This window comes from Borostomias antarcticus (assembly GCF_949987555.1).
Source record: "Borostomias antarcticus genome assembly, chromosome: 16".
In the NCBI taxonomy this organism is placed as follows: Eukaryota; Metazoa; Chordata; class Actinopteri; order Stomiiformes; family Stomiidae; genus Borostomias; species Borostomias antarcticus.
The window spans coordinates 15,182,095-15,192,547 of NC_140249.1; the positions used below are offsets into that span (position 1 = coordinate 15,182,095).

General features: G+C 54.9%; 1 protein-coding gene across 1 annotated transcript in view; it reads right to left on the reverse strand.

Annotated features, from left to right (window-relative positions):
- Window positions 1-330: 330 nt before the first annotated feature.
- The window catches only part of rassf7a (Ras association domain family member 7a), a 37,778-nt gene continuing 27,655 nt past the window's right edge, over window positions 331-10,453 (reverse strand). Inside the window, 6 exon segments of the mRNA XM_084451096.1 lie at window positions 331-576; window positions 2,535-2,642; window positions 2,765-2,930; window positions 6,215-6,980; window positions 6,982-7,141; window positions 8,389-8,588. Of these exon segments, the coding sequence (XP_084307222.1) occupies window positions 545-576; window positions 2,535-2,642; window positions 2,765-2,930; window positions 6,215-6,980; window positions 6,982-7,141; window positions 8,389-8,491 (1,335 nt within the window). The 5' untranslated portion in view covers window positions 8,492-8,588 and the 3' untranslated portion in view covers window positions 331-544.

Genomic DNA, 10,453 nt, shown 5'->3' on the forward strand with positions numbered 1-10,453 from the left:
CCACCCGTTACCCTGGCCGACAGCAGCCTTGTGTCACAGGGTTTTATACAATAAGACCATACAGAACAGCCCCTCCATTCATGTTGTAGTAGCACCTATGATGTATTCATAAGGCATTTAGAGAGGCTTTCTGATAGACAGATAGATAGATAGATAGATAGACAGACACAGACAGACGGATAGGTAGATAGATAGATGTGTAGGGTGTGTGGTTCCTCCAACAACCCAGAAGAAATCACGTCACGACAACCAAGTTATCTAAAACACAATGCACGTTTTTTATTTTTTATTTTTATTATATTTAAATACACAGACAAAGTAAACGTTCATCTGGGTAAAAGTTTCCTACAATTATTTTACATTTGATACATACTTTGCAGTGTACAGGTAGCAAAATGCTGTAAATATATTTCTGTATATACATTATGTATATATATCACGGTAGTCAGGATAAGGACAGTGGTTACACAGACAGCGTAGTGGGGGTTAAACAGGTGACGGTGACAGAAAGTGAACAAGTCCCCCGGCCCTGCGGTCCTTGTTTTTATCTCCATGACGACTCTCGGGATGTCAAGACTGCAAGACACACAAAGATAAGTGGGGTGATGCTCGCTGCGCTCGGCCTGGTCATGAACACACTTTAACAGCCCCCGGATCAGAAGCCCCAAATCCAGGTCGGGTGTTTCGTTAACCCCCAATCGTTCTTATCGAGCGGCTTTTAGCCGAAGCACGGCACCCAGGCGGAGGGAGGGGAGGGGCCCAGGTTTTAGGGAGGGGTGTGATGGAACAGCCCACAGCACAGAAACACCCCGGGACGTACGCCACAGCAACCAGGAAGAAGGGAGAGCATGGCGTCGCACATATAACCCTTTGACCTCTGACCCCGATAGTGTGTGCACACACCAATGTGTTTCAGAAGCTCGCAGGTGAACGTGTGACCACAGGGTCGGGCGGTTCCCTGACCTCCCGGTACCGTTACTCCTGTCTGGGCCTACGTTTCGAGCTGACAGGTCAGAGGTGAAAGGTTAAATGCGTTAGGGCCGAGGCCGGGTAGGGGGGAAGGGGGCCCTCACCGCAATCGGGAACAGGCAGAGGCAAAGCCAACATCAGACTGTACACAAGCCATGGCCCTACTCTGACACCTGTGAAAGACATTCTCTCCAGAACCCCCCAAATAGAGATGTTATAGAATTGACACGGACTGCTGAAAGCTGCATTAGTCATGAGATCGGTAAACGCTGCATTGAGGGGAAGAGAGTTAGAATGTCTTTGTGGGTGTCCAGACCAGGCTCATGGCTTCTCACAGGAGAGAGGAGGAACAGAGCAACACCCCCCCCCCCTCCCCCTCCACAGAGGCCTGGAGAGTAAGGACTCTTTCTTTGGAAGTACAAGACAGTATAGGAACAAACGCTGTATGTCCGGTTCATACAGGCGAACGTCGACAGTCGACGGTCTCGTATCTCTCTCGGTCTAAATCACAATCGGCATGTCTGTTACAGGCGTTCTCTGATGCGGGAGACGCTGAAGGCCGTGAGGTTCGTACGCATCGGTCTGTCTTTGTGTAGAGAACAGTACTGTTGTTAAGAGTGGCAGAACCAGTCGGCCCGGGGGGGGGGGCAGGAAGAGCTCACAGCTGCACCACGTACCGCTGGAGCAGCCAAGGGTCACGACTACTATTAGACCAGAATACAGAGAGAGAGAGAGAGAGAGAGAGAGTCCAGAATACAGAGACACACCCAACTACTATTAGACCAGAATACAGAGAGAGAGAGAGAGAGAGAGAGAGAACTACTATTACACCAGAATACAGAGAGAGAGAGAGAGAGAGACAACTACTATTAGACCAGAATACAGACAGAGAGAGAGAGACAACTACTATTAGACCAGAATACAGAGAGAGAGAGAGAGAGACAACTACTATTAGACCAGAATACAGAGAGAGTCCAGAGACAGAGAGACACCCCACTACTGTTAGTCCAAAATACAGAGAGAGAGAGACAACTACTATTAATCCAGAATAGAGAGAGAGAACTGCTGTTAGTCCAGAATACAGAGAGAGAGACACACACCTACTGTTAGTCCAGCAGAATACAGAGAGAGAGATTGAAATCCAGAGGAAGGAAATGGAGATGGAGAGAACAGAGGAGGTAAGGAAGAAGAAGAACGGAGAGGAACGTAGGCGTGAGCGGAAGCTGGGAGCACGAAAGACCCACGGGACAGACAGACAGGCAGAGGGACAGACAGACAGACAGGCAGGCAGAAGGCAGACAGACAGACAGACAGACATACAGGCAGACAGACAGACAGGCAGGCAGGCGACAGGCAGACAGACAGACAGACAAGAGGCCAGGCCCGTAGGAGGAGGATTCCAGAGGGGGGTGGCTAAGGTTAGCAGAGGCTCCGCCTTCACCCTGGTGTCAGAGGGGCACAGCAGGGGGCCACCGCGCCGGGTCGGAGGGTAGAAGCCGAGGCAGGAAGTGAGACTGAGGCGGAGACTGTGGCGGGGCGGGGGGCGGGCTCTCACACATACACACCCTCGGGGTTGAGACTGGACACCAGGGGGTTCTGCAGGTTGCGCGGGTGCCCCAGGAACCGCTTGGCCGTGGGCCGGGGGGGGGACTCCGACGGGAGCAGGGAGAGGCCTGGGAGAGGGGGAGAGAGAGAGAGAGGGAGGGAGGGAGAGAGAGAGAGACCGGAGGAGGTTGGACGGACAACCGGGTGACGATCGGCGACACGTCATCGTGTGGTGCGCGCGCATCCCTACCTCCGTTCCGGTAGCCCTCGTGCAGCAACTGCACCAGGTCCAGCTGCTCCAGGTCGGTGCGGGAGTGTGAGTGGGTGGCGGGCAGCACGCCGGCCTGCTGGATGAACTGCTGCAGGTTGCACTGCCTCAGCTCTTTGTTCAGCTCTGCCAGCTCCGCCTGCTTGCTCTTGGAGGGGGGGGGGGGGGGGGGGGTCAGAGGAGAGAGGTCGGTCAACCGGCTGTCGTCCACCGCCCAACCGTCTAGCCTAGCGAGCCTGGCTCCCGACCGCAGCCCTTATCGGAGCGATTGTAAATGGTAAATGGACTGCAGTTATATAACGCTTTTATCCAAAGTGCTTTACATAATGGCCTCTCGTTCACCTAATCACACACATACACACACACACATTCACACAACAATGGCGTCCAGCTGCCATGCAAGGTGCTAGCCTGCTCATTGGGAGCAATTTGGGGTTCGGTGTCTCGGCCAAGGACACTTTGACATGTGGACAGGAGGAGCCGGGATTCGAACCGCCGACCCTGCGGTCACCGGACGAGCCGCTCTACCTCCTGAGCCACAGCCACCCTGTACTGTCAAAAACAATATTTCACAGTAATTATGCTGTAAGGTTAAAGTAAAGTGCAGGGAGAGCCAACGAGCAAATAAAGACACATTTACTAGTGAAGCCCTGACGGATATGAATCTCGCCGCAACGCACCACTATGACCACTGGAGGGCAGCAGAGTCTCATAGGACTGCGGATGGGTATCCCACCCCATCACTTACTGTAACATTCATCTGAATCTGAATCCGTTTATTGCCAGGCAGCTGACAACATACTAGGAATTTGCTTCGGTCACAGGTGCATAACATGGAGACAACATTGGACAGGGTGCAGGGACGAGACAGGACAGTGCAACGACAGGGCAGTGCAGATTAGCAGTACAAAATTCTAATACAAAACACAATAAACAAAATAGTGCGATGAGTGTAGGCTACTGTAAGTGTAGAGTGTAGCCTAATGTGTGTGCGATGTTTGTATGTACGGTGCGTGTGACGTGTGTGCGGGCGCGAGCTATGTACAGTACAATCGGCGGTCGCGCGCAACTGTGAACCGCCAGCTAATTTCTGTACACAGCCTACAGGAGGGACGAACAGTTTACGCATGTGTGTATTATAGAAAGTTTGAGTTCATCTTGATCATCGGTGGTGCTCAAGAGTAAACTCAGATTTATATAATGGACAAACACACACGTCTATACGCCTATGGACTAGGCCTAGATGTCCGTCACTGATGCGCGCGAACACACTGATCCATCAACCTCCATTGATCGCGCACCTGCGTTGAGGCGATATGTCAGTTCAAGGGGTCACACCCCGACACCTGCATGTTATGGATCCTCTATAGATCCGGCCGGGCACACTTCCGCGTCTCTATTAGACTGATGACAGGGGCCCTGCTTTCACCAGCATCTTCATCACAATCATCGGCTACCGCGCCGGGAGGCCGATCAGGCCTGCCTACAGCGCCACACGCCCTACTCCTACAGTGGCGAGTGGTAAATGGACCGCACTTATATAGCGCTTTTATCCAAAGTGCTTTATAATGGCCTCTCATGCGCTCATTCACACATCAGAGGTGTCAGCTGCCATGCAAGGCGCTAGCCGTGCTCGTTGGCAGCGATTTGGGGTTCGGTGCCTCGCCCGAGGACACTCCGACATGTGGACGGGAGGAGGACGATCAATGGACGAGCCACTGTCCAGTACCTCCTGAGCCACGGACGCCCCGTAGGCTACTGGTTCATGTGAGATGAACGGAGCTTGATGACACCGCAGCTCCATCCTGACCTGACTCTTCACCGGGCCGGACTAGCGGCTGGGTTTGTGTCGACGCATCAAAAACTGTATCTGTGTCTGCACTGTACACCAAACACAGCCTATTTGTGTCTGGATTTATTTCATTCAACCATTATTTATCCAGGAAGTCTCACCGAGATTAGAATCTCTGGCAAGAGAGACCTGGCCAGGATAGCAGCGGTACACAGTAGGTTACAGTCAAGACAACAGTCGACAATACAAAAAACAATATAAAGACAGATAAGTTAGTCTGGAGAAAAACAAAGCATCTCAAAAACAAGGTCCATCTCATAGTCTGACATCTGTATCGACGTTGTTGTATAGCGACGCGTTGGGGGTCTGTGTGACCATCAACGCACACGTTGCCGCGGTCTCCGCGCCACCGGCTGACGTCGGGGCCGTGAACCACATCGCCAGCGTCTGTTATAAAGCCATTACCAGGTCTCGTAGAACACAGTGTAAATCTGTCCCCCCCCCCCCCCCCCCCCCAAAGAGAGTCACCACCAGCCCATTCAGATGATTGACTGACTCCAAATGAGCTTTTCATTGTCTTTCAATCAGCTTCATAGCCGGCGGCGGAGCGCGGCCTGTCTGTTCCGCTGAAGAGGCTGAAGATGTCGCGCGGCGCTCTCTCCTGATGAGGCGCGCCGAGGATTACAGTCATCCAATCAGAAACACATCAGACGAGGATTACAGTCATCCAATCAGAAACACATCAGACCGGAGACCAGAGCCGCTGGAGGAGGAAATGACACGAACGGCGACGGTCTGGTTTCTGATTGCACACTTGCGGCGACGCGCTGAAAGCCTATCCACGTTTCTATCACGTCGGCGTTACCCGCGAAGCTTTTAGGCGTGGGCGCTGTTATGACACCCGAACCCGGCTTCGGTCCTGCGCAGATCAACGTCTAGGGTTTCATGTGGATCATGAGGAGGTTTGAGTTTCACTTGTAACTGGGTTAGCCTTTTATTCACCCTTCCAACCGGGCTGGCCTTTTATAGTCACAGCCTTATGACAACAGCCATGTCTGTGACACGTGAGGCCAACAGGCAGCTAGCGCGGGGTGACTACGGCTTAACCAAGCCAAGGCCACGACAATGAACATTACTGCTATTCGTGAATGATTTTTATTCTGTTTTTTATTTATTTATTAAATCTATCAAATCAAATCAATTTCAGATACAAGAACACAAATAAATGCAGATGTTAACAATGGCATATATACACAACACAAGCACACACACACACTTTCAGAGGAGACAGCACTCATCAGGCCAGTTCAGCAACATTACTAACATGGTCTAAAGATACTACAGATTCAAAGGATACAAGTACACAACGTCGCTGATATCATCATCGGTTCCCTAATAAATATCAGTATTATATATCAGTATATATCATTTTAGGACATCATTTTTTGCCAATAATGCCTTTTGGCCTTTATTTGTTTGTCTCCCTCCGTGGCGAGTGTGTGTGTGTGTGTGGGCGGACTGCTGGCGTGTGCAGAGAGGAGGAGGGGGCAGGGTAGGTGGAAGGGGCTTTAGGAGCGGGGGGGGGGGGGGGTTAAGCACAGCTACACCCCTCTCTCCAGGGCCCCGCCCTCTCTCCTTACCTGCAGCACAGACTCCGCCTTCCCCAGAGCCCTGTCCGTCTGCGTTAGCTCCGCCTCCAGCTCCTCCCCGCGCCTGTCCTGGCTCCGGAGCTCCTCCCTCACGGCGCCCTCCTCCTCCCCGGGGCCCGGCTCGGCCCCGCCCCCCTCCCGCCCCTCCCTCTGGATCTCCTGCTCCAGGCGGACGGAGCGCGCGGCGAAGTCGCCCAGCCGCCGGCCGCAGTCGTCCATCTTGGCGCGCAGCTCGGCCAGACGCCGCTCCAACCCGCGCTCGCGCTCCGACTCCGCCCGAAGCTCCTCCTCCCAGAGGGGCTCGTCAGCCAGCTCCGCCCGGTTCCTCCTCGCCATCTGCTCCAGGAGCTCCGTCTCCTCCCGTACGCCGGCCTCCGGCGAGGGGGAGGGGCCTGGCGAGGGGCGTTCCCGGCCCCGGGACTCCCGGTCCAGGGCCTCCAGCTGGGTCTCGATGGCGCGCAGCCTCTCTTGCTGCTGGAGCACCTGGCGGAACGCCTCGTCTTTGGACGGACCCCCCGGGGGCGAGGGGAGTGCCGGGGGTGGCGAGGGCGAGGGGGGCGCGTGGGGCGGGCGCGCCGGGCCGGGCGACGCCCTCCTCTCGGGGGAGTCCGACGGCGGGGGCCTCCTCAGCTGCTTGGCTTTGGTCCTGGGGGAGGTGGAGGGCCCCAGGTTGAAGGTCAGCGACTTCTTGGGCTGACCGCCGCGCCGGGGCGGCTCCGGGGGGCGGGGCAGGGGGTGGGGGGGGGGCGGCGCCGGGGGGACCGTCGCTGCTGCTGGGGCCCGTGCGGCGCAGGAAGAACTGGACCTCGCTGCCGTGCTGGCCCAGCTTGGCCAGGGACTGCAGGGGACGGTCGGTGGCCAGCAGCTGACGCTCAGAGTCCCGCAGGCGCTGGATCAGAACATACCGACCCGTCTGGCCTGGGGGAGAGAGAGAGAGAGGGAGAGAGAGGGAGGGGGGGGGAGAGAGAGAGAGAGAGAGAGAGAGGGAGAGAGAGGGAGGGGGGGGGGGAGAAGGGGAGAGAGAGAAAGAGGGAGAGAGAGGGATGGAGAGGGAGGGGGGGAGGGGACGAGAAAGAAAGAGAGGGAGAGAGAGAGAGGGGGAGAGAGAGGGGGGGGGAGAGGGAAGGAGAGAGAGGGAGAGAGAGGGATAGAGAAGGGGAGAGAAAGAGGAAGAAGGAGAGGAAGGGAGAGAGAGAGGAGAGAGAGAAAGTCAAAACAGAAATATAACAGAGCCCTGCCCTCATCAGCATCACAATCATCATCAACCACCGAGGCTGATATCAGGCCCACATTACTTTCCTTTTTTACTTTGACAGAAATGCAGAATGGAGACTTGCGGCCGACATCAAACCCACTAGAGGTGCTGCCTCTGTTTCTAAGCTGCTGCTGGGCTGGACCGGGCCCAGCTGCGCTGGATGGTGAACAGATAGGTCCCCTTAGGCGCCTAAAAACTCTCTCTTTTCAGCCAATGAGGAGACAGACAGCTGTGTGAGGCGTGTTACACAATCAAACGAAGGTTTCAACCGGGGCTGGGTAACGAGGACGGACGCTCCCTGGTGAGCCAGGCAGCTCTCTGGACAGACAGAACTACAGACACTTCCTGCCAGGCAGCTCTTTGGACGGACAGAACTACAGACACTTCCTGCCAGGCAGCTCTCTGGACGGACAGAACTACAGACACTTCCTCCCAGGCAGCTCTCTGGACGGACAGAACTACAGACACTTCCTCCCAGGCAGCTCCAAGCTGACCACTAGCCCCCCGCCTCTGGAACCCAGCTTAGAGCCCAGGCTCCTCAATCAGGTCAGAGAAGTCTGGATACGTATGAGGGGTGTGACGATGCACTCATCTCACAATATGATACCATACTATGACAATATTTTTTTTTTAACAAAACTTGAATGATTTTGTAATAGTTTGTATAGAGCTTTTCTGGGTACCCAAATGTATATATCATTTGTCATCATCACACCCCTAAATACGTATGCAAGAAAACAGCTCCACCTCGTTCTGAAATGGCGCGAGGGAGTTTTGCGGCGTGTTGCTCCAGCTTCAGTGCATGTGGAGATACAGCAGGGGGCGCCGGTTTGGAAGGATACCCGTACTCTGGGTTTTATTCTGAAACGGCGTTCTCCAGGGAAGGAGGAGGGACTGAGGCGCTACTGACCGATGGCCTGGGCCAGGGCGATGACCACGTCCTGGCAGGAGGTGTCCTCAGAGAGGCCGCAGACCACCCGCACCACGCCGTCCACCCACACCTTCAGCTCCATGATGCTGGCGGGCCAGGTGTCGGGTCGGGTCAGTCGGGCTTCAGAACCGCGGGCTGGGCCGGGTCCGGGCTCAGCACCTCATGGCACCGACTCCTCTCTGCAGGGGAAAGAGACGGGGAGCGTTAAGAGCGGAGTGTGTGTGTGTGTGAAGCTATCGGCCTCGGATGGGAAAACCGGTTTGTGTGCGTCGGCGTCACAGAGGAAGTTCAGCTCAACGGACCGGTGACCCGTGAGTACGAGAGTGACGTGTAGCGGGTTTAGCTTTTGTCCGCGGTTAAAATAGAACGGGGTGAAAATGACATCACCGGTGACACACACACACACACTGTTGCTAATGCAAACACAAGCCCCCAGGCGGAGTTGTGTCACACAAGCAGCCTCCTCAGTCTCCCTGCTGGGCTGGTTATCTAGGTTAGCCTATCATGTTAGCGTCTCCTCAGGCTAGCCTAGCATGTTAGCGTCTCCTCAGGCTAGCCTAGCGGGTTAGCGTCTCCTCAGGCTAGCCTAGCATGTTAGCGTCTCCTCAGGCTAGCCTAGTGGGTTAGCATCTCCTCAGGCTAGCCTAGCGGGTTATCTCCTCAGGCTAGCCTAGCGGGTTAGCATCTCCTCAGGCTAGCCTAGCGGGTTAGCGTCTCCTCAGGCTGTCTCCATACGTAACCGCTGGTGGTTTGACGTCAGCCGGGCCACCGGCCTGCGCGCGCGGGGGAGTCTATCCGGGCCGTCATGACCGGGGTGGGGATTTTGTTGACGTCCGGCCCGCCGGGCGCGCACTGAGTAAAGCACTTCTGTCAGCTTAGCGTGTGTGTGAATGTGCGTGCATGTGTGTCTGTGTGTGCATGTGTGTGTGTACAAGTGTGTCTACATGTGTATGTGTGTGCGTGCATGTGTGTCTGTGTGTGTGCAAGTGTGTGCGTGTGTCTACATGTGTGTGTGTGTGTGTGTGTGTGTGTGCGTGCATGTGTGTCTGTATGTGCATGTGTGTGTATGTGTGCATGTGTGTGTCTACATGTGTGTGTGTGTGTGTGTGTGTGTGTGGGTGAGAAAGAGAGATATCCTCTTTGACATATCCCACCAGGAGAGACGTCCCAGATCCCAGGCCTGTCTGGGCTGAGAAGCAGCAGCTAGTCGGCCTGAGGTAACAGCTACTGAACATGTAAATGGTAAATGGTAAATGAACTGCACTTATATCGCGCTTTTCCACCTTAGCGGCACTCAAAGCGCTTTACAATGGCCTCTCATTCACCCATTCACACACATCTTCACACACCAATGGCGGTAGCTGCCATGCAAGGTGCTAACCTGCTCATTGGGAGCAATTTGGGGTTAGGTGTCTTGCTCAAGGACACTTCGACATGTGGACAGTCGGAGCTGGGATTCGAACCACTGACCCTTCGATCATTGAACGACCCGCTCTACCAACTGAGCTACAGCCGCCCCATATGTACATGATGTTACAGACAGACCTCCCTCTGACGAGGCACTTTCATGGCTACACTTTATATTACAGACATGACAAGGCAATACTCACAGTGAAAAGCCTTGGGTAAAGGCACAAGCTTAAAGTAACTAGCCTAGGTATTAGGTATTGTACACGTGGGCAAATGATTAGTTTGTGGTGGAATGACGTGTGGGTCTGTGTAACCGCCACAAACACCCGGCCAGAGTTACGCAAGGGCTCGTACTCTTTCGCCCAAAATCCTCCCCCGCTACAATCGTCTGACCCCCTCGTTGGGGCTCGGCGCTGGACCGACGGCTCTCTAATAAGGTGTGTGTGTGGGGGGGGTGGGGGGGCGACGGAAGGGGGGGTTGCCCGGCAGGAATGTGCTGACTTCATCTGGCCGCCCGAGAATCGCTGTCGTCTTAACAGACCTGCGCAAAACATAAACAGCCTCTGTCTGCCTGTCGCCCCCCCCCACACACACACTCCACAGACCCCCCCACACAGACACACACACCAGACCA